The following is a 24,506-nucleotide window of genomic DNA, read 5'->3' as shown; positions in this document are numbered from 1 at the left end:
GTAAATTCAAACCACTCTCAATTAAACTAGTTAAGATTTTTAAATAAATTAGATTTAAAATTAACCAAACCAATAAAATCTATGGTAATTAGATTTATAAATTCAATAAATCATAATCAAATTAATAATAAATTTTTTTATTAATAATTATCATGCACAAAATGTTATGGTACAATAGTTTATTCATTTTTTTACTTTTTGCTATCTAGTTTTTAAAAATTAATTATAAAAAAATGTTATTTACATATTTTTAATAACAAGATTACTGTAAGCTTTTGCATAGAATTATACTTTTATCTCAAAATAAAAAAAAAAAAAAAAAACAATTATTTAGTAAGAGATCCAATTAATCTGAACTGAACTTAATGTTTTTTCATTGAATTGATTTAATTCGGATTGTAAAAATAAAAAATAATTGGCTTAAATTTTATTTCACCTTAAGTCCATAATTGTTTTTGGCAACTCTAACTTTTACATTAATAAATTGATAAAGGGCAGGTTGAGAATGTGATCTTTAAGGCATCTACCAGGATTTTGCAGCTAAAAAGTTCGAAACTTGGGGTCTACTTTTGAGGCTACCATTGCCACATGCTCAAAACTCAAATGCTGAGATGGGACCTGGCCAATAAGGCTTCAGTTTTAGATGGAGAACTTTAAGCCACAAATCTCGGCACCAAAACATTCTCAGCCACAAACTCATAAAAAGTCTCTATCTTTCTTCCTTTTTGTTTCCTCACAACTGTCTCTCAGAAGATTAACACAAAATAGTACTTCATCTCGCTCTATATTAAGCCTTTCTTAAAACTGTTTATCAAATGAAATTTCTCACTTGATCACTCAAAACCACACCCTTCAGAACAGAAAATTTTCTGTGAACCAGGCAAACCTCTTGCCAGGTTTTGTTTTGTTTGTCACTCGAAATTCTGTGAACCCTACTAAACCTCTTACCAAGTTTTTGTTTTGTTTGTCACTGAGTACTGTAATCTCCAACTGGGGTGGTTTGTTTTCATCAATCAGAAGTCTGATTCTCTCTCTTCATAAGCCATAGAAAGGTATGTTCTTTTCAACCCCTCTTTCGATTATTGTATGTGAAAAAGTTCTCTCAATGAATTTAAGGAAATTCAACAGTTTAGAGGAAGTTTTTCTGTTTTTCTCTTCTTATTTTCTATGAGGGCGTCAAAGATATATGGTGATTAGTGCTAGTTTCATCAAGTTTCTAACTTTCGCAGTTTTTTTTTTTCCCAACATTTTAAAGGGTTAAATAAAGTGGGATTTCATTCTTTGATAAAGATAGGGAAGGGTAAGGACTGGGGGTTTTATTTATAATTGAAGGGAAACTCATGAAAACTATTGATCATCATACATAATTTTTTTTTGTCTGGGTCAATAAATTCAGCATATTTCCATTTGAAAAGGGCATCTTTTACTTGCTAATCTTCAAACATTTTGAACATTATACAGACTATTTGGCATGGATTGGTACTATGGATGTGAAAATGGTGAATTTTTTTTACCAAAAGATCAAGAAGATTTACTGGAAAGGTATTCTTCACCAGGGTGTTGGTCAGAATGGGGAACAAAAGCACCTGAATGCCTTAATTCAACTGAGGAGTATTTGACCAAGAACACAGAAGAGACAGAGGTAGAATTCAATTTCATTGATAAAAGTTTCAAAGATGAAATTGAGTTTGACCCTTATCTACAAGACAAAGATCAATCTTGCAGCTCAAGTGTGTGTGGAGGATTGTCTGAGCAATTTCAACAAACAGCACTCTCGTGTGATCGTCAGTCCAAATACGAGCTTCAAGACCTATCGACTTTCGAACATGTGGATGACTTTTTCTTGTACAAGCGTAACTTCTGGGACTAAGATTCTTGGTTTTATGCCTGTATGATAATGAAATCATGTAGCATCTCAAACATTCTTGCACTGTAGCAAGTCCAGTACAAAATGAATTTCTCTGGTGTTTTTTGATTGCAAACTTCACCATATTTATCATAATGATTAGAGCCAGTACAGACTAACACTATCATACTTATTTGTTCCCAGAACTCTATAAGAATGAACCTGTTATAGCATGGTAAGGGCTCTATTTTCTTTAATAATTCTAGAATGAAAATTCTTTTTTTACTTTTTCATTACATTTGTAACTCAACACAGACATTCAATATTCACTTGCTTACCATAAGCATGAAGTTATTCCAATTCATGAGACCATATTTTGTCTGACAGTCTTCACATGTTTCTAATAATGCAGGGATTCTGTACTTGAAGATTTTCCCTGTGTCGAAAACCTTCACAAATCTTTCCTTTATCATGAGAACCAAAGCAGCAACACCAACGGTGATCAATACGTTTTAATGTGTGTAATTAAAAAATATCTATTATATGGATGAACAAGTTACTAATTAGTTATTTCTTTATCAGATGCAGTGCAGAAAGATGTTGCAGCTTCAGGGTTTGTTCCTTGCAACTCTGACTCTAAGGATTGCCTGGATATAGAGGTAATAATTACTTTTTGTATAGTACTTGAATGGTGTTTTCGAATCATAAATTTAGTCATTGAAGAAGTTGTAATCATATCAAAATTGTCATGTATGTGCTGTTAAACTCAATTGTTATGCAGTAACATGTATTGCATGCAACAAACTACAATTGGTATGGACAAAACTTGGATACAGTTTTCCAAGTGTTTGGCCTTGTTCTCTAATCAGAACTGAAGTTCACTCAGGCAATCTGCATAATCCTTTAATTCTTATTTTTACTACACTAATATTGAGGTGAAACTCTATTTCTGATTTGAGAAAGTACCAGCAGAGTTTAGGAAGTGTATCTAAATTTTGAACAATGTTAACTTCTGCATTGTGGAGATACTTTTATGTTTACAAACTTTGCTGTACTTTTAAGTATTGCTTCTCAAATTTTTACTCTAGCAGAAACCATTTTATCCAACAATTTCTTTTGTTTAACCTTAGGAAGTTGACATCATGGAAAGGCAGAAAAAAAGAGAAGTAACTATATCTGTAGTGTACTAGTATTTCTTGTTTGTGTAGTATTTTATGGAGATATAAAGTAAGTCATGATTGGACATACCATTTAAACTAACAGAACTAATTTGCATATAAATTCTAATTGCAAAGTGCCTTTTAGATTCTAGATTGAAGGGTTACTGTACTGTGTAATGTAATTTTTTTTTCTTTTTTCTCTTAAAGGCACGTGCGATCAAAATCTTGGACCCTTCTGAGCAGTCTAATGGAGACAAGATCATGCCTGAGAAGTTATCCCTTGAGGAATGTACACTGCTGGGCTTTGAGATGTTAGTGGCACAGGTTTGTGACTGAGAACTGAAGTTACTGGCATGACTAAATGCAATAATAAGAAATGCTACTAACACACTATTTTTCAACATACTCTATTATTGCTTGAAGTCTATATTCCAAACTAAATAATGCAATCTCACTCCCTATCTAGTGAGACTCGTGGATTTCACTAAATAACAAATAGTGTGATGAAAAAAAGTGTATTACTAGCATTTATCATGCAATAATACTTGTTGGTAACTTTTTTCTCCCTGTCAATCATGATTAGTTCACAGAAAAGACTCGAATCTGCTTCCGAGATGCCCTGTTTCGCCTTGCCAAAAATACAAAACAGCATGCAGTAGAGGACTTGGATGGAGATCTTAACATGCATCAAGAAATGCCACACTCAGTTTACAATGAAACCATGAGGTACATGTTATACTTATGTTGCAAGCCTGTCATGTTCTTTTGATGCTGAAACAGTTACTCTTTGTTGATTTGGATGATAGCATAAACTTCTGCTTGGTTTGGCCTGAAACTACTCATCACAAATTGAACTCTTACTCCTTATATACTTCTTTTTCGGCATTAAATATGGTTTTACCGTTGTTTAAGAGCATATTCTGCATATTGGAATATTATGAATCAAAGATAATTCTATTCTGTAGTCAAATTTTTGCATACTAATTCATTCTTCTGTAACTCTTTGAGACAAGGAATATTGGTGGTGTTAAACACAACACAAGTCCACATAATAGTATACAGTTCTGGCTTTCCACTAAATACTTAAAAGATGAAAACCCTTGGTTGAAATGTTGCAGGTCTGTGGACAAAAAACCAATGGAATCAGAGACCAACATTGTTGACAGGGCAGTTGCAAACCTCATGTTCAACAAGATGGAAATTAACATACTAGATATTCCTTTTACAGCACTAGTTAACATGAAGCGAGAAGCTACTGGAAGTAAAGTTCTTCAAGAACAAAGCTCAAAAGCCTTGGATGTAACACAAAAATCTCATTCTCCTCAACCAGAAAAGTTACCTGCACATGCTTAGGTTCCAAGGATGAACATGTAAAGCAGAGAATCGTATATTGCCAATGAAGATCCTACTAAGAAGTCATTCATGCTTGAGTTTAGTTAAATGATGTTTTTGTAGCTGCTTCCTAGTATCAAAACCAAAAAAAAAAAAAAACAAGTAGAAAAACTAATTTCCTGTAATTATGCAACCCCTTAAAGTGGCAAGGAATTTTGACTAGTTTTGGCTACTGAAATCTCCATGTACATATGCTTTTGCACTTGCAGTATATGTGTTCTGCAGCTTCTATCAATGGCTGGCTGTACCCATCAGCTCAATTTTGGTTAGAATGTATGATTGAACTGATCAACTAGGAAGAAGCAAAGATGGGGTCAGTTCAGGATTCTCAGGTGTTGATTCCCTAAGTATTTTTCTTTAGTGAAAATGATTGAATTGATGAAGCAGAAGAACAAATGCATTCATTACTCTTTTATTAATTTTATATTTTGTAACAACTTAGCAATGGAGTTGAAATAATTAGTAATGTCCCTAGAAAGTATTGGCATATTCTGTAATATCATATGACTTTCTTCTTCTTAGGAAATGGTTGAAAAAAAAAATGGAAGAAAATGCTTGGAAAGTAAATGGAAGATGTAACATGCCTATTAGAAAGGATTTGTGGGTGTCCACTATAGACTAATTTCAAAATTTAAATATAAGGGAAATTTACCTTTTTATTTATATTTACATTGACTTTTGTATATGTTTTGATTACTTTTGAGTTCAGACCTGAGACACTTTGGAGGATCCAAATTAATTAAATTGCTTTCAGATTTTTTTTTTTAATTTGCCATTTAATTTATTCCATGTTAAATTGTCAATGAAGACTCAAAATACTAATAATAAAATATGAATAATTTAAAGGCTTTTAGTTATTTTGATCTTAATATATATAACCACAAATGGTCAATATTTTCAATTCTAATAAATTAAACACAACTACCGTTGCATACAAAACTCAATATATCTGACGTTTAGCTAGATTAATGTCTGACATTATGAAAATTTATTTAGGATATGTTTGATATAAGTTAAGATTGTTTTTGAGATGTTTTTCTATGGAAAGTATATAGTTTCTGTTTAAAAATAAGGATTTCCAAAACAAAAATTAAAATCACTCTCAAATAAATTCGTGAATACTCTTCCTTGCGATTAAGATTACAAAATAATTCATACTAAAAATACTTGCACCAATAAAAGGAAAATATTTAAAATTTGTTTTAGTGTTTTTTATCCGTCTAATTGTTATGGATATCATATTACGTAACTCGTAGATACTTTGCACGGAATTTTGGCTTTAGAGTATAGTTTTATATATTTGAGCTTATACTTTAGAGGTGTTTTTTAGTTCATTTGCATAGTTTTATTTTTACAAAAATGTGATAAATTTATTCACTTATAATATAAAAAAAAAAAATACATGATAAATTTCTGTGTATAACCAAACCTTTATTATCCAAAATTTAATTGTGACTTTATTTCACCACACATAATTAATATTATCACAAGAATTTCAATTGATTTTAACTTTTTAATTAAAATTAGAAATTCAGTTTCCTCTACTCGAGCTTGAATTTTCAACATTAGATCGAAGAATTTTTATTTAAAAAGAAAAAAATAAAAAAATAAAATAGGAAAGATAGTAGAATATAATGAAAATGTTCTGGTGCGGGCACGTGTATTCAACTCTATCTAAAATTGCGCATAAAATTTTGGAAACTCTAAACTCGGATTTAATTATTAGAGGCACTTAAGTCTAACTTCACACTATTTTTAAATATACATACTAATAAAATAATAACACTATTTTAAATATACAACTAATAAAATAATAAATTGTTAAAGAAATTGTTAACATATTACGTTTATTATCATTTAAAAATATTATTATCCCAAATTTCAATACACTGGTAATATTCTCTTACACGTGCGTTTTCTTTTTTTTGTAAATTCTTGATTCTTTTGAGTAATACATATATTTCTTTTCAAACAACTGCAAATGAACTTACTTTCATTCAATGAGTGTTTTTTCCTACACCTCATCTTTTTCTTCCTACATGTTTAAAACTACATTTTTCTCTTTCATTTAATAAAAGTCAAAATACTATTAATGATTTATTACCAGCTTTCACAGTAGTCTCCAAAACCCTACGACCATTCACACTAACAACCTGATTCGAGGAGAACAATTCCTACAACTCCACTTCCTTGTAGAACGTATGCAACCTTAAAAGAGTCAAAATACCGAGGAAGGGCAAAACCATTTTTCTAAAGAGCTAGTTTGGCAGCAACAATGTTTCCTTCACGCAACATGGGAAGCTCATAAAGGGACCATGCATAGTAAGATCCACCATTGCTCTCGTACACCTTCTTCGCCAATTGAGGAGAAAGATCAAACTCCATCTCAACACAACACGACTCAGTCAAGGAAGGAAGAGAAAAAGAAAGATAAATGACACCAGAGGAACACGAGAAAATTAAGCAATGGCAAACGTAGAACGAACTACGTTTCACTTTAGTCGCAATGCGAACTGCGAACAACCAAGATGCACCCCCAAAACCAATCAACCGCAGATCCACCTGCAGTTGCCATCAGTTGTTGATCCATTTGCGGCGCCACCCGATCCGCACTTTGTAGTGCGGCAGGCGTTAATCGCAGTTACATTTGCGGTTCATACACCCAGTTTTCATCCGCCTAGTTTCCATACACATAGTTCATACACCCAGGAAAAAAATACGAGCACAAGAGCAAGAAATATACTAAAATTCGCACATCCACAACATGAACAAGATCTAGGGAAAATAGCTAACCTGGACGTCTGCTTGATATACGAAACAACCACACCGAACACGAGATTAAATGGTGAAAATGGTGACAGATAAAAGAGGGAGGAGGAGTTCTACCACGAGCACAGACAGAGGAGCAAGACAAAGGAGAAGAAAGAAGAAGGGGGTGTAGGGTTTTTAAGATATGAAATGTGGCAGTGGGAAAAGGAATTTGCTTTTTCAATTCATAGGTCAGCATTTTTTGAAAATCAAAATATTCTTCCAAGACTCGAATTGGAAATATAAAAAGAATGGAAAAAGTTCTTTTAACAACACTTTTTTAACAACTTTTTGACAACGCATACGTGACAACTTGTGATTGGTCCGTTTTAAATATTTTTTTAAACGTAAATTCAAATAGACCCAGTAAAGCGATGACACGTGTCCCGTTGTAAAAAAAATTGTCAAAAAGTGTTGTCAAAATATCATCATCCGAGTGGATACTTTTTCTTTAACAACTGAGATCAATGGGATCGAAATTTAACTCACACTCAGAAATAAATAAATGAAAATGGACTCACCTTATAAATAGTTGTATATTATTATTCAATATTAAGTTATTACATATGGCAAGTTTGTCTTTGTGACATTAACTTTGTTTGAATTAGAACTAAAATAAAAAAAGGAAATAAAAAGAAAAAAATAATGTTTCGAATATGAGGTCAAAGTCAACGATTTAGTATCATAAGAGTTGCATAGGGATTGTTCGTCCTTATGTTACCTTTCTTCCGTTATGTTAGGAAGTTGCCTACCGATACTCTTCGAGTGTCAAAGTCGGTAAATGTTTAACTGTTTAAACAATTAATGAGTATGTCATTATCTACTTTTTTACCTCAAACATCTATTTATAGATTTTTGAATGAATTTTGGATCTATGATTGTCTAATTACAACTCACTTGATAATAATCATACTCTGTCTTAAATTGTTTCGTGTTAGAAGTAATTTTTATATAGATTGACCGTTCAGCTTATTAGTCACAGTCATACGGAAGTAGTGCATGATTATATTTGTGATATGATTAACCGTTTGAACGATCTAATCTAAGGTTAACCACACGATCATACTGCACAAATAGAAAAAAAAAAGTAATAAAAACATATCTTTGTTATAAATATAATAACATTAATTAAAAAAATGTTTTCAATTTTTTTGGATGGGTGACAAAAAAAAACTAAAGTTGATTATTTTCTTAAAGAAACACTTACTCAGAATAAAGAAATAGAGAAAAGTATAAAATGTAACAAGTGATATAAAAAAAATTAGAAACCTATGTCTACCAATAAATCTAACTCAAATTACTCTATCAAGCACAAAGTTGATTATCGCTTCGGTGTGATGATAATTAATTTCGACAAAAACTAATATAATATGCGCCATATATTTAAGCAATTAATCTGGTAAATCACTGAGTCTGCAACTAGTTATTCCAGTTGGATAAAAAAAAACAGAAAATCAGATAACCATTAAGAAACTAAAAGTAAAACTTCTGAAAAATCCAGAAGAGAATTAACCAAACACGACATTAATTTTACCTATTTTTAATCCCATTGTTCAACGATCTAAACAAATTCATTACTCGCTCTCAATTATCTTCAGAAACAAACATGCAAAACCTAAACTAAATAATTAAACATAAAAGCTGACACAAGTGTTTTCAAAGCTTCATAGAAATGAACAGCCACCAAACCCCAACGTGCACCCCACAATGAAGTTTTCTTCGTATAAATCAAAACTCCGTCTACATAAGCCCACCAAACCTTCATCCTTAATTTTCTCAAACCAAACAACAAAAGTTTCCTCTGCACCTGATTCCATTGTCTTCCCAGAAACATCAATGACACCACTGTTATCATCACCATTGTCAATACCACCACCACCTCCACCTCCACCGCCATTGTTATCCAATGAAGCAACCATGGAAAAACCCTCCCCTCCACTTCGCATGCCCATCTCACTTCAACCGGCAAACACTAAGAGCAAACGCGATTCCAAGTCCAACAAGCTCTATCGAAGGTTCCGATCGGTTTTCCGATCTCTTCCCATCATCGCGCCGTCATGCAAGATGCCAACAGTTATGAGAAGCCGTGGCAGCGAGGTGCACATCCATGGTGGCACAAGGATCACCGGAACCCTATTCGGGCACCGGAAAGCTAGGGTAAACCTTGCATTCCAAACAAACCCCAATTGCCAACCGTTCCTGCTCTTGGAGCTGGCTATCCCCACAGGGAAACTGCTCCAAGAAATGGAAATGGGGCTAAATAGGATAGCTTTAGAGTGTGAGAAACATTCTCACAACGAGAAGATTAAGATCATCGATGAACCCATTTGGACATTGTTTTGCAATGGGAAGAAAACGGGTTATGGGGTGAAGAGAGAACCTACAGATGATGATTTGAACGTGATGCAATTGTTGCATGCAGTGTCTGTGGCTGTTGGTGTTCTTCCCAATGAGATTGCAGATCCTCATGATGGTGAACTCTTATACATGAGGGCACATTTTGAACGAGTGATTGGGTCTAAAGACTCTGAGACTTATTACATGATGATGCCTGATGGAAACGATAACGGGCCTGAACTTAGTCTCTTCTTCATTAGGGTTTAATATCTGGCATGTCAGAAAAGGTTGAATCTTTTAGATTATGTGTAAAGGTTTCAAATTGTAGTTACAATTATAAATGCCACATTAATCTTTAATATATGATGAGATTCATAGTTTAAAATGGGATTCATTTTCCATTTATTATATGATATTCTTAGAATTGTTATAATTTCATTAGGGTTATTATTATTTTAGGTAGAAAATTTTATTTTCTTGTGCAATTAGGGTACTTAAGGATGAGTGAAATAGACTAGGGTTGTGTTCTGAGGAAAGAGAATGTAAATTTCTTGGTTTTGGTAGGAAACAATTTTATTTTTTATTTTAGTTATTAAAATATTTTTTAATAGTTTTACTTTTCATTAATTATTCGTTAGAGTGAACTGAGTGAGAAGATTTGATATAATCATACGTGTAGAGGGGAAGACGTGAAGAAGACCAATATAATCGTGGCTACAATTCCTTTATGTATTTTTGAGTATGAAATCTTGAACCATAGAGTTTTTAATTTTTTTTTTTCAGATTACCTATATCGCAATATGAATTTGATATGAGGTATTTCATTATTTTCTAATATTTGTGTTGTTGATTCAATTTTAGACTTTTTTTCTCAATTTAATCTTTATTTAATTTAAAAATAATAATTTGATCATTTTCATTAAATTAATAACATCATTCCTAAGGTAATCACATGTTAGTTTTTGTTTTTTTTTTTTTTTTCTGTCCATCTTTCTCCATCATCATCATCTTCCATCACTTATTCTTGTATATGATGTTTAACATCACTTATTAATATGATATCATTCTACCCATTATTAAAATGCTGTTAGACTAGTCACAAATATTTGAATATAATGAAAACTATTTAGCCACTAAAACCATGACTAAGAGGATAAGATGAAAGCTTTAATAAATACATATTTATGCTCTCATTTAGTCTTTAATATTTAATTTTTAATTATTTTTTATATTTTAATAAAATATTTTAATTAGAATTTGTTATAATTTGGTTTATTAAGCATGAGATACTATAACATGATAAAAATAGTTTTTTAGTTGCATAAACGCTCTTTAGATATTTTGAGGTGTGTTAGTGTACGTTGAGCTCATGGAGATATAAAAATAAATTGGTTAAAGTGGAATAACACATTTTTCTATTGTTGTAATCTTCTTTATGATAATGTAATCTCCTTAAATCTTCTGAAATTATCTTCTAAATAATCCAATATCTTCAAGATATATTTGATTGTTGTGGAGATCTAAAAATATTTGAGAAAATATTTGCTGGATAAAAAAGATTTGACAAATATCATCTTTTGATATTTACTAATATAGTTAAATAAGGTAATTATTTAACAATATCAAATAAAATATCTTAAGATATATTTTTTCCAAATCATCTCTAATCATAAACATTTATTAATTATCAAAACCGTTTTAGTAGAAAAAGTAGAGAAAATCACAAGATCCAATTTTTGTTAGCGGTTCCCCCTTCTTGGCTTAGTCAATTTTCTTCACTTTTTCATACTATATGCTTGGATTAACTTCTTGTGATATTGATTATTTGTTATTCTTGGATTTATCTTTAAGGTGTCATTCCACTTTAACCAATTAATTTTTACACCTCCATGAACTCAACTTAATTGTAGTTACACTAGCACACCTCAAAATATCTAAAGAGCATTTATGCAACTAAAAAGCTATTTTTATCATGTTATTCTATCTCATGCTTAATAAACCAAATTATAACAAATCCTAATTAAAATATTTTTAAAATCGTTTAATAAATTTATTTATTTCTATCTTTTTTTATTTTGTTCTTTAATTTGTTATATTGATCTTTATCTTCTTTATTGTTTTTGTTTTACTAACCATTTTGTATAGTACCGTCAAAATGGGTTGAAACCCATGAGCTAACCCGACTCACCTCGGGTTTGAGCTGGGTTGAGTTGGAAAAAAAATGCGAAAATTTTGATGCGAGCCAATTTTGACTCGGCTCATTAAGAACCCAGCTCACACGGGTTGAACCCGTGGTGGGTCCGGGTTGACTCACTAACCCACCTATCTTTTTTAATTAAATTAATTATTCAAATCCTATTTTTTTTTTATTGAAATCAAATTAATTAAATTAATTATTCAAAACGCACCACCTTTATTTAGCAATACAGTCTTTCTTGTTGTTGTCTTTCCAAAAGTTTCCCTATGCAAATCAAACCCTAAGTTTCCCTCTGCAAATCAAACCCTTATGTTGCCTTCACGCGACACAGCCCTTCCCCTTAGCGCATCAACAAACTCGTCGTAGTAGAGCCCTTCGTGCAGCATACCCTCTCCTTCCCTTTCGTGAAACCCTTGTTGTCCTCCCAATATCTCAGGTAAACAACGATTTTTATTTATATCTTTCAAATCTTGTTTGCTCATGTGTTTTTTACCATAATAAAGTTTATTGTGAGGGGTGCTTTATTTTGAGAGTGAATCCTACATTGGGTATGGGTTTAGTTCTTGAGTGTCATCAGTTATGGTTATGAAGATAAGACAAAGTTAGGGAAAAAGGTATATTATTTTAGGAAAAGTATAATCAAACACTTCTTCTTGTATTACCATCTAAATTCTAACTGTCTTTCTGGTTGGTCGGATATGTGATTTTGTTACACGAGATTTATCAACAAGTTTGTATCACCAGGCTCTTTGTCTTCTCACTGAAAATTTCTCAATCAAAGATCAGTTGTATTTTAGGAAGTTAATTTTTATTCTCTTAATGTTTGAGATATGATGGAAAAATATATACAATATTTTTACAATAACACGGAAAAAGCATATATATATATATATATATATATATATATATATATATATATATATATAATATTTAAACATATACGATATTTTTACAATATTTAAACATCCTATATATACAATATTTTTACAATATTTAAACATATACGACATTTTTACAATATTTAAACATCTTATATATAAAATATTTTTACAATATTTAAACATCCTATATACACAATATTTTTACAATACTTTTAATAATTAATAACATGGAAAATATATACAATATTTTTACAATATTTAAACACCCTATATATAGAATATTTAAACATCCTATATATACAATATTTTTACAATATTTAAACATCCTATATATACAATAAATTTACAATACTTTTAATAATTAATAACACGAAAAAATATATATAATATTTTTACAATCACTTAACCACTTCATCAAACACTTTTCATTGTTTAATATACACAATCATAGCAATATAAAATCATATAAAATATCCTATATATAAAACATCCTTTATGTAATTAAGATTTTTCAGTTTTTTTATATTAATTATTTCAAAATAAACACATGTTACTTATGATAACTAAGATTCTTTAATTTTTTTTATATTACTAAATACAAAATAAACACATGCTACCTTTATATTCTTCAGTTTTTTTAGTTTCTTTTATATCAATTGGTCAAATTATTACTGTTTCAATTTGATCGGTCAAAGTAACATGTTATAAGAATATTAGAAGAAGAGGGTGAAAAAAAGTTAAGTGAGTCAATAAGCCAACCCGTTTAACCCACCAACCCGTGGTGGGTCAGGTCGAGTTCGAATTTTTCGGTTCACTAGTAAATGAGCCAGGTTAGGTTAGTCCACTAAGTAGCCAACTCGTGGTGGGTCAGGTCGGGCTGGGTCGGGTTACTTGTTTTGACAGCTCTAATTTTGTATAGTTTTTATAAGAACTTATTTGTTAAGAATCACTTTCTTACTCATTGGGAGATGATTTAGGGTTGAATTTACCCTTTCTATTTTGTTGGCTATTAACAATATTGAAGTTGTTATAGTTTAGTAGTATTGATTTGATCACAGGACAATATTATCAAACCTCAAAGAAAAATACTTTCTTAATTTGAAGAGTAGAATATTAGTATTTTCCTTTAACTTCTTAGTCTTGTAAAAATTGTATAGATGCAATTTCTTCTTGAATTTTTCTGGAATTTCATAGAGACATAAGTCACTAAGGTAATTGTGTATTTATCGATTTTTTTTTATAAATGAGTAAAAATTCTTTTATAAAATAGGGTTTACGGATGAATTTTAGAATTTTTATTATCGATTAATATTTTGGTGGGTAATGAATTTGTCAATAATTTAGATAAATATTTTCGTCAATAATTAAATTCATCGATAAATTTATTTGTAAAATTTGTTAGTAATTGGATGTTTTAGTAATCTTTCACTAGAATGGACATCAAAATTCATGTTATTCATTTTGGGTCTTGGGCATTTAATGGAAAAATTCGTCATTAATTGAATTCTTTTAAAAATTTGTTGATAAATTTATTGGTAAAATGATTACCAAAATTCCAGTCAAATCCAATGGGATATGTACGAGTGAGAAGAAGAATAAGACAACGAAGAAGGAATGAAAAAGATGAGACAAAATCAAATGAAAATGAAGTTAAATCGTACGAGAATAAGAAAGAGGAGAAAGGATAATGTCCTCTTCAAGCCACGTTAGACCAAAGGAAGAAGATGAAGTTAAAGGTGGAAATGGTGCGAAAGCTATGGATATAATGGTGAACCTCATGGTTTTGGGGGTGGTGCTCATAGTTTTGGTGAGTATTTAGGGTGGAATGAAAGTGTTTGATGGATCTCTTGAGATATTGGACCAACTCTAGAGAAGGGTGGATAAAGAGACCTCAAGGGATGCTCCAGCCTTGACTTTGGACAAGATATGATTGTTCAAATATTTTGGCAATATAATATTCTGAATTCTCCAAGTGAATGTATAAGGACTAAGACACCTCTATTTATAGAGGAAGGTATCTCCAAAGTAAACAAAAACCTTAAAAACTCTTCACTCATAGAGTGTCATGTGACAATTCACTTTAGAAAAAGTTTATCCACTTAGAAAATGACACATTATCACTATCTTTATAAAAAAAACTCTTTACTAAGAACTTTTCATGTGGTCATCATGCCCTACGGTGGAACACTATTCATCAAGCTAGGTTTGCAAACCATACACTACTTGACCCTTAATACAAGGTCTAAAAAGAAATCTTAAGTTACTTGACTTTGAATATAATGTCCAGAATCACTTCATGATAGCTCTAGAGAAAGTGTTTTGCTTCACTTTGCATAGATGACTCTAACTCTTTTTGAATGTGCTTGGATCATGACTATGGTGTATGTCATCAAGAAAGAAGAAGAACTTAAATGCAATAATTACTAATGAATTATGGTTATAAGTAATTACCGACAAAATTTGTTATCAGTTTTTCCATTGAAATTTTTATTTCACTAATAAAATTTCACTATTATCAATGGATTTTGCGGGTTGATTCATTTTTTTATAGTGAGTAGACTTCTTTTGAACCTTAACTGGGCTTTGATTTCGGCTTCAATGTCGAGTTAAGAACCTTATATACATATTCAAATTTGTCTAAAATATGAAAGGAAAAGAAGACTTGAGACATTAAGTCCCTCATCACCTAGAATTAGCTAAAAATAATGTAATTTAGGCACTCCAAAGCTTGGTTAGCTTTGAATTCCTCCTTGTTTTGGCCTTAACTCAGCCTTGTTAGCTTGTTTATAAGCTAAACAAAGGAAGAAATGTTACTACAGAGTTCAAGTCCCACATAAGAGGAATATGATACTTTAAGGGTAAAATGGCAAGGGTATTGTTTGGCTTGGAGAATATGTGCTTAATTCACCTTATGCAACTATATTTCGACCTATTTTTACCTTGTTCTTGAGTCCTACATTCCTTAGAATAAGAAGAGCAATGGGCTTATGCAATAAATAAGACCTCTTACCTTACTACAAACATCTTAAAATAGGAATTTAGATGTTATTTTGTTATCTTCTTGTTCTTTCAATGTCAAACAATGGGAATATTTTCCTAATGAATTTTTTTCCAAGAAACCTTATTTTAAAAGAAGAATCCAAAATATTGGATTCTTCTTAAGAGATTTAAGAAAAGTGTAGTTTTTACCGAGCCTTGGCCGTTCAAGAATGCTTTTATCAGTGTATATAAACGAGATCAATCTCCATTTACAAATCAGATCAATTTCATTGTACACTCTTTAATTCTAAGGCAATAATATATGGTATAAAAGAAGAAAATGATGACGTTTTATTTAATTGAGGTTGTTATTAAACTTTTCTTAATTGATTTTTACTCTTTTTTTTTTCTAATTTTTTAAATTGTATTTGCTGCATCTATAAAATCTTAGAAAAGCACTATATCTTTACAACTTCTTATTAATTACTTTTATTTTGGTTTTCCAACAAAAGTTGAAATTATCATTTCTTTGATCCTAATATTTATTTAAATGATAGAACAATTAAATATAAAAAGAGTTTATATGTAAAAAGCAAAAAAAAAAAAATACTCTATCACTTTACACAAACTAAAAATATACGAGAAATACAAATAACATTAATTTGAATTATATACTTTTTAAATATATTGAAAATAACAAAAAAATAATTATTTAATAATTACTAGTAAAAACACATATTATGCATATATGATAAATTTTTTTTTATTACTATATTTATAAAAGTAAATATAAATAATTTTTATATTTTTATTGTAAATAATTATTTTAGTTTAAAAAATAATTAAATTTAAAAGAGTAGTCAAATAAAAAGGATTAAATTTAGAAAAAGTCACTCAAAAGAGTAATATTAAAAAACAATTGTGTACATAAAAATGATTCCTTTATAATAGTTATAGATATCTAATATTCAATAAATTTTAATTACATATTTACTTACCTAAGGAAGAATATTATTAAGTTATAGTAATTATGATTACGTTGTGTAGTAACAACATTATTAAGTTTTATTTTGTTTCATGTGTTTTGTGACATATTACTTTAAACATCTTATTATAATTTTTAGTTTAAGGGAGTCTTATAAATTTTTATTCATATTTCATTTTGTTTAGAACTTATTTTTTTTTCTGTAATATGCTAATTTAAATTTAAACAGCTCATGCAATTGGGTTTTAGAAATTATGGTTATTGTTATAATCTTATTAGAGATACTCTGAATGACTCACTTTATTTTAAATTAAAATTTGAAAATTGATTTAAATAATAAAATATTTTGCTTCCACAAACTATATTTAATTAAACAATTTTTTAATTTATTTTTTGTCAACATATGTATTATTGATTACTCTTTTTAACATTTGACTTAGTTTATGCATGAAGTAACTTAAAACGTTAAATATTATATAAGAAGTTGTATTATATATGGTTAATATAATATGACCAAAAATTAAAAATATAAACATAATTTCATTATTGAACGTTATATTATGTATGAAATAAATGTTGATAACTTTGTTATAGAATTTATACATTTATCCCTAATAATAATGAAAAGGAAAAGAGAAACAAAGGGTTTTACGAGGGGTTGGTTTTTCATTGTAGTTCCTTCTTCTCTTCCGCCACACCCAGCGGAACCACCAACTTTTTCTTCCATCCACCCACAAAGCTAAGGTAATTGTTTTTCTCTTCTGGGATTTAATATAATTGGTTACTCAAATCTTCATTCACTTAGTTTCTATTGGGTTCTTAGAGAAACGAAAAATTTCGATGCTTTGAACAAGTAAAATACCAGCAAAACTAAATCAAGTCTTGAATCAAGAGTATACCAGTGGCTAGTCACTCGCCCTTTTCATGTTACACACGCACCTCTATTTCTCCATGGTGCTTCGAAATTAAGATAAAAAGAAAGAACAAGTTGGTTAAGTTTTGCTCATAAGCTGTTTGGTAAAATTTGTGACTGAAGATTTTGCAGATATTTTGCTTAAGTATGGTGCTGAAAATGTTCAGGTTTAGGCCCTGATTCCATTTCTCTTCTATACACCACGTGTATTAAATCTCTATAGTTACTTGCTGGATGTAGGGACGACTACACAGTAACTAGAGGATTAAACCCGTATAGTTACTTGGTGGATGTTGTCCTCGCCCCTCTTTTGGTGGCGTTTGATTTATTTAGGATCTATTGCCAAGTAAAGTTGGATTATAAGTTGCACCCAGTTCTATTTTAGGAACTTCACTTTTATACAGAGTTGAAAATTTTGAAACATCTGAAGAGAATGATGAAAATGAGCTTTTCAGGTGAGAGAATAGATTGGGCTTATGAATATTTGTTTCTAGAATTCCATTCTTCCTTAGAAAAGATGGATTCAGAAAATCAAAAGAATTGGCATGAACAAATATTATGATTTTGATTCTGTCTTGTTTGTTTGAATTTCATTTTTGTGATGCTTGGATGAGATTAATTTAGTTTCTGTTCAGTGTTTATTAAATCTGTAGCTTACTTAATAAGTTCACACTAATACAGGAACGTGATTGCTTGGACCACAAAGAGGTTTGCTAAATCCTGGGTCAGCATGGCTACCCAGACAATATCTGAAACTGCACAAAAACTTGTCAACCCTGAAGCTCTTCGCTATGCAGCCAAACAATCAGAGCGCTGCCTTGTTATTCCTGTCCGTCTCCGTCGTGCTATTAAAAAATACCTTAAAGGTCCTTTATTTCCTTGGTTCTTATTTTCTCTTCATATCTGCAATATATATCTATATTTTCACATTTGTGTGATTGCAAGTGTTCATGTTGGTCTTGGGATTATAGAGCAGGAGGAGCCATATATGAAGAGTAAAGTCTTGAGACTGTCTCAATCATTTAATCAAATCAAGGATGTCAATCTACAGTTGGCAAGCACCACAGCAAAGAAGATAGTTGAAGACCCTTTAAAGTCTCTCGAACAATCAAAACGTTGGAAGATTACGAGCTCTTATGGGGACATTGGTCTCATGTATAGAGATGACGAGACAATGGCTTATGTGGCTTCTAGAATGCCTGCTGTTTACTCTGCTTGTTACAGAGTACTTAAAGAGGTAGAATATCAAGGAAAAAATATAAAGAAAAAACAAGAAATAATTTACCCTTAAATAATTGTTGTTAAAAGTTATGACATAACCAGGTGAAGTGGGATTTTGGGGTACTTGTTTTATGTTAATCTTTTCGTTCATGAAAAAAATGGACGACGCATGTTAGGACGAAAACAGAAAGGGAAAAGAATGAGTGGACAATGCTTTTGAGTACATCCATGAACATGATATGTATGGAGGAAACATTAGGATACTGATGAAAGTGTTTCTTAAGGGGAAGGGGTTGTTTAGGGATTAGTGATAAATGCACTCTCTTATGAGATTGATTCAGATGAGGGCAGTTTTGCATATCTGAAACAAGAATTTTGGGAAAAAGTTTGTCTAAACTTAACCAATTCAAGTGAATTCAACACGACAGAGTGAATAAATGATTAGATTCCTTAATATGTGGGATTAGTGTGTCTTCTTATTCATCTTGCTCTCTTTTTTTCTCTACTTAATTTCCAAAATGTATCATGTAGGTTGAGGATCTGCTGTTATTTAATTTTTTTAAAGTGTGGATCATGTGGGACAAGACAATTGTTATTGTTGTGAATCTACACGTCCTTGACTTATATTTTCAATTTTAACTTTTATTTTAACGAATACTGCGTGAGAGGTCTTTCAGTCTTAAATAAAATGTTGGCTTGAAGTTCAACAAAATTTCCTTTTTAGGTTCGCAGAAGGCTTCCTGGTTTCTCCCCATCTAAGGTATTAGATTTTGGTGCTGGGACTGGTTCAGCTTTCTGGTAATATATTCTTGAACTTTGTTCTGGTGAATGGTTAACTTTGATGATATGAACTTTATGATGTTATTGAACTTTTTTGTTGCCTTTCAAATCTTATGATTTAGGGCACTACAAGAAGTTTGGCCAAAATCTTTGGAGAAAGTTAATTTAATAGAACCATCACAATCAATGCAGCGTGCAGGTCGGAGCCTTGTACAAGGTAAATGGTGGTAATCTTCTTTAAAAGTGATAGACTTATTATTGCTTTCAATTTGAGAATAAAGCATATTAGATTTTAGGAGGAGGCGGGAAGAGCTCTACTTTAAGTGTACATTTAAATTTTTTTTGGAAATCATGGAACAGAACAAAATTGCATATTTTGCTTATTGTTTTTTGACTACCTAATTCCTTGTCATTTGACATAAATCTTAAACAAGCTAGATTATTATTAGGGAACTTTTGTAGATTAAGTGTGATTATTTTCTTATCCTTTCTATATCCTAATGCATCCTTGGATGAGTAATTAGATCATGTTATACTGGAAATATAATTGTCAGGTTGGGGGTGCATCACATGCTAGAAATGTTAAATGCACAATAGTGCACAAACAGTCTTTGTTTATATTCAATGAACTTAAGATCAAGAATGTCGAGATTGCAGAAACAAATCCTATTCTTCTAAACTTACAGAAAAGGGAAGAGAAAATTATGCACTTAAGCAAGGACAGTAAAAGAGTTATTTCATTGTATATATAAAGGCTATGTTTCAGATGCTGCTGCTATGGTATTTGTATTTTGTGTGGTCTCTCATGTGCACTGAAGAAAATAAACAGCTGTTTCATGATACACACACACACACACACACATATATATATATATATAAAATTTGTCTTATTATATAGAATTTTGATTGATAAATTAGGATGCTTCTTGTTAAAAGTTATGGGGTTTTCACATATAACATTGAGTCATGACTGAGAGGAGTTATTTAAGTCGGGGATTGGGAAGTCATTTTTCAAGAATTAGGGATCTTTAACCAGTAACCACCTAACAAATGATATAATTGCTGCCAGTTTGGCCAGCTTTTCTTTTGCTGAAAATTTATTTCTTAAAACCTTCATAGCTCAATAATTGATGATGATTTTAATAGGTATTACCTACCTATATGGTGAATTTTCTTGTTTAAGATTGATATTAGAAATCTTTCCCTTTTTGAACTTCCCGAGAAAAGTTAAAACTGTTCAATAGGTGGTGACTTTGAATTTTTTCTGCTGTTGGTTATATAGGTCTCAAGAATTTGCCTCTTATTCATAGCTATGATAGCATTCAAGCACTTTCTAAAAGTATTGGTAAATCAGACAGAGGGCATGACCTAGTAATTGCTGTAAGTTTATTCTTTTGGATTTTACATTTAAGAGAAGCATGTTATGCACTTTTTTACTTAGTTTGTGACTTTAAAAGATGAAAATAAGCCAACTTTATTCTGGAAAAACATGAAATTATTTCAAGGATAAAATGTAATGGACTTCAGTAAAAAAATTAAATCATGTTGGATTTGTTTAGGTGGTCTGCTTTGTCTGGGGCTAGTGTGCTAAAATAAAATTATTCTTGTAGAAAAGAATTGCTCGTGTTACATATTGTGAATCAAAATCAATAATTGTCTAAGTATCTTACCACATCATGTTTGATGCCAAAAACTAAAACGAAAGAACATTGTATAATCCATCTATAACTTACCCACATTGAATATTATTATTTTATGCATATCGTGTTATATGCATGAAATTCTGATTGACGTGCAGCTGTGTTAGATGGATTTGAAGATCTACTAGTTTACTTATCTAATTCATTGAACTAGAAGATAATCGGCTCTTCCTGTATGCTTCATATCTTCAGATTTCAGCTGTTTTTTCTTTCCAGTCAACTTTTACATTTTGGTTCAAACAAATTAAATTGTTCAGCCCTTCAGTTTATTGCTTTATTGTACAACCCAATTTGCATTTCTTGTAATGTTGGAAGGATCATGTTTTTATTGAATTTTCTCTTCAAATGCGTGGCATATAAAGTATTTGTATATGTTTTTGTATATTGATGCTAATTGCTTGCACTCTGTTTTATTGGCTGAAGTCTTATGTTCTTGGAGAGATTCCATCAATAAAGGATCGAATAACCATAGTTCGCCAACTTTGGGATCTAACAAGTGATCTTCTGGTATGGTTTCTTGCTAATACTTTCATTGTTATGTGAAATAGAGATTGTCTATAAATAATGTTACTTATTAACTTGTTGTTTTAGCATTTAAGTAAAACAAAATAATTATAGCGGAAAAGGAGTGGTAGGAGCAAAGAAAAATGTCTGTTAATTTTTTCAAAAGAGTTCTTTAAAAAGGAATGATGGGAGCCCCTTCGAGTTCATAATATCGTTGTGTTTAATTCTTTTGAATCTTATATCTAATGTTATCTCCGTTTGTGAAATTTAATTCTTGTAGGTCTTGGTTGAACCAGGAACACCTCATGGATCTAACATTATTGCTCAGATGAGATCTCACATATTATGGATGGAAGAAAGAGTAAATTTACTACTTTTTTGAAAAAAGTGAACAATAATAAATAATCTTTCTATTCTGTATTTAGGCATCATAGTTGCCTTTCTCCTTCTATATTTTATTCTTACTAAGCATGAAATTTGCTGTTTTTGTAGAAATATCGTAAAGCATCTCATAAGAATAATGAAGTTTGTAAAGATTTGATCACTCAGAAGTCTGGTGCGTTCGTGGTTGCCCCTGTAAGTATTACATTTTTACTCAACATCTTTTCCAATTATTTTAGTTTTACAACTCATTTTTCTTCAATTTCTGCCTGCCCCATTCTTATCCTTTCTCTTTTCTGGTGAATCTTCTGCATGCAGTGTCCTCATGATGGGATTTGTCCGCTGGTAAAATCTGGAAAATATTGTCATTTTGTTCAACGCTTAGAGAGGACTTCATCGCAACGTGCCTACAAGGTTTCTTCATAATTCATATTTTACTTTCTATACTGGAAGGAATTATGTTTTTTCTTACATTCCTACTTTCACCTTTTCCTGTGATTTCCGCAAGGATTAGCATAAGCAATTCATTGCTGTTAAATTTCACCATTACAGCGTTCAAAGGGTGATCCTTTACGTGGTTTTGAAGATGAGAAATTTTCCTATGTTGTTTTTAGACGTGGACCAAGGCCAAGGCAAGTGTTTTAATTAAATCTTTCATTCTTGAACTAAATCAATGTAGATACTAAATAGAATATAAAAAAGTAATTTATAATGTACTGACAATGTAAAACTTTTTAATACTATCATGAATCATCTGATCATGGATTGTCATGTGTGGTAGTAAGGTTGATAACTTTTATAATAAATTACTTTAAAAACCACATTTAGGATAATTTCTAATTAGTTAATAGTATAAAAATCTGTGTCAACAATGTGTCAAATTTAAACTCTTGATGAAAAAATTGCAGATATCTTTTTTTCATGAAAATATAACAAGACTAATGGACATGATCTCTTGTTGACATGTATTTCTTAATATTCTCCAATTAATTTTTGTTTTGATTTCATTACTTTTTTTATATGGATATTTCTTATGGTCACAATTTCTACTTACAGAAGGAACACTTTCTGATCCTTACTACCCTGATTATTGAATGGGATAAATCCATATCTTTGGGGGATAAATGTTTCATCCTTTATAACTCTGTTCTTTTTACCCATCCCTTACACCAGGGAACCTTGGCCCCTTGACGGTGTGGAACTTGAGACTCTGAAGGAGCAGCATGCAAAAAGAAATCCAGAGGATCTTGAAATTGACTATGGTACATGTTTGCCTTTATGCTAACTTTTTGCTTGAATGCTTTGAAACAGAACATATGGTATATGATTTGTTAGTAGTAAACAAGCTTATAGGAAAGGGTTTTTGAGATTGTAAAATAATGTATTTTGATTATTATTTATTTGTCACTTTTTCAGAGGACTGGATGAAGTTGCAACAAGCCGATGATACTCTTCATGAAGTAGCTGATGCAGCAGATGATTTGGAAACTGGTGACACTTCTTGTGAAGCAGTTAACGCTGTAAGTTATGATTCCGATGCTGTGGAAACTGACGGTGATGATGATAGTGACAATGACTACGAAAGGAGAGAAGAGAGAGCCAGTGCTGATCTTGGAGGTGGCTGGGGCAGGATTGTCTTCATGCCTGTCAGAAGGGGCAGACAGGTCACAATGAATGTGTGCAGATCCACCAAAAAGGATGCCTCAGAGGGTTCATATGATCGTATTGTCGTCACAAAGAGCAAGAACCCTACCTTGCATCATCAGGCCAAAAGATCTATCTGGGGTGACCTGTGGCCCTTTTGAAGCTAAATATTATTTGATGTTAAAGTTCCTGACTGATAAAATATGTTAAGGTTTATGCCTTCAAAATTCAAAGAAAACATAACAAATTCACATTATAGATGGAGTTTGGCATGTAGCTTGTAGCTATTAAATCTCCTTCTTGAAACACGGTATTTAAGATTAATTTGTTTAAAGAAAAGTGAGAATTGTATTATGATTTTCTTAATTGAGTTTACGAGCAGTTTAGTTATTTATACAAGAAAAGAACTTGCTGGCTCAGCTACGAAAATCTCAAACTTACGACAGAAACAACTGTTTTAATACAACAAAACCATTATTTTTCTAATAATGGCTAACTAAAACTTGTTATTTGATCCAAGTATCCCTCGCAGGTTGGAGAGTATATTGAGAATTCACAGCTTGTTGAGAATCTTCTTAAGATCAATGAGGTTTGGTGAAAAAGTCTTTTAAACTATCCAAGGATGAAAGTGGCAACACTTGAAAATGTCTCTTAAAGCACGTACTCAATCCAATCTCCACATTAATATGCATAAGTTTTCAATTCAACATATCATCCTTTTAAGCACCCAACATATCAAATTTTACAATTTAATTAAAGTTTAAAAATCAATCATTAT

The 24,506-nt window shown here is 31.0% G+C and overlaps 3 protein-coding genes across 6 annotated transcripts; all 3 read left to right on the top strand.

Annotated features, from left to right (window-relative positions):
- Positions 1-605: 605 nt before the first annotated feature.
- Positions 606-4,781, top strand: LOC106755083 (protein LNK3). Of its 2 annotated transcripts, XM_014637180.2 has the most exons (8): positions 606-1,052; positions 1,462-1,853; positions 2,051-2,081; positions 2,259-2,344; positions 2,429-2,505; positions 3,214-3,330; positions 3,590-3,732; positions 4,125-4,781. In XM_014637180.2, the coding sequence occupies exons 2-8, from the start codon at positions 1,472-1,474 to the stop codon at positions 4,357-4,359; spliced, it is 1,071 nt and encodes a 356-aa protein (XP_014492666.1). In that variant the 5' UTR covers positions 606-1,052; positions 1,462-1,471; the 3' UTR covers positions 4,360-4,781. The 2 variants fall into 2 exon arrangements, with proteins under 2 accessions (XP_014492666.1, XP_014492667.1); XM_014637181.2 differs by lacking the exon at positions 2,051-2,081 and having other exon boundaries at positions 608-1,052; positions 1,462-1,845.
- A 4,342-nt stretch (positions 4,782-9,123) lies between these two features.
- On the top strand, positions 9,124-9,810 carry LOC106755066 (protein MIZU-KUSSEI 1). Its single transcript, XM_014637160.1, has one exon. It carries the CDS (start codon positions 9,124-9,126, stop codon positions 9,808-9,810), a length of 687 nt encoding a protein of 228 aa, XP_014492646.1.
- Positions 9,811-17,194: 7,384 nt separating this feature from the next.
- LOC106755070 (methyltransferase-like protein 17, mitochondrial) lies at positions 17,195-24,094 on the top strand. Of its 3 annotated transcripts, none has more exons than XM_022778140.1 (13): positions 17,195-17,329; positions 18,180-18,364; positions 18,475-18,735; positions 19,444-19,517; positions 19,622-19,716; positions 20,782-20,879; positions 21,623-21,706; positions 21,984-22,064; positions 22,196-22,279; positions 22,403-22,498; positions 22,637-22,716; positions 23,258-23,346; positions 23,501-24,094. In XM_022778140.1, the coding sequence occupies exons 2-13, from the start codon at positions 18,290-18,292 to the stop codon at positions 23,887-23,889; spliced, it is 1,506 nt and encodes a 501-aa protein (XP_022633861.1). In that variant the 5' UTR covers positions 17,195-17,329; positions 18,180-18,289; the 3' UTR covers positions 23,890-24,094. The 3 variants fall into 3 exon arrangements, with proteins under 3 accessions (XP_022633861.1, XP_014492650.1, XP_022633860.1); XM_014637164.2 differs by having other exon boundaries at positions 17,201-17,329; positions 18,470-18,735; XM_022778139.1 differs by having other exon boundaries at positions 17,264-17,329; positions 18,172-18,364; positions 18,470-18,735.
- The last annotated feature ends 412 nt before the right edge of the window (positions 24,095-24,506 follow it).

Source organism: Vigna radiata, unplaced genomic scaffold (assembly GCF_000741045.1).
Source record: "Vigna radiata var. radiata cultivar VC1973A unplaced genomic scaffold, Vradiata_ver6 scaffold_268, whole genome shotgun sequence".
Lineage (NCBI taxonomy): Eukaryota > Viridiplantae > Streptophyta > Magnoliopsida > Fabales > Fabaceae > Vigna > Vigna radiata.
The sequence above is the reverse complement of the archived record's forward strand: the minus strand, read 5'-3'. Positions and strand labels throughout refer to the sequence as shown.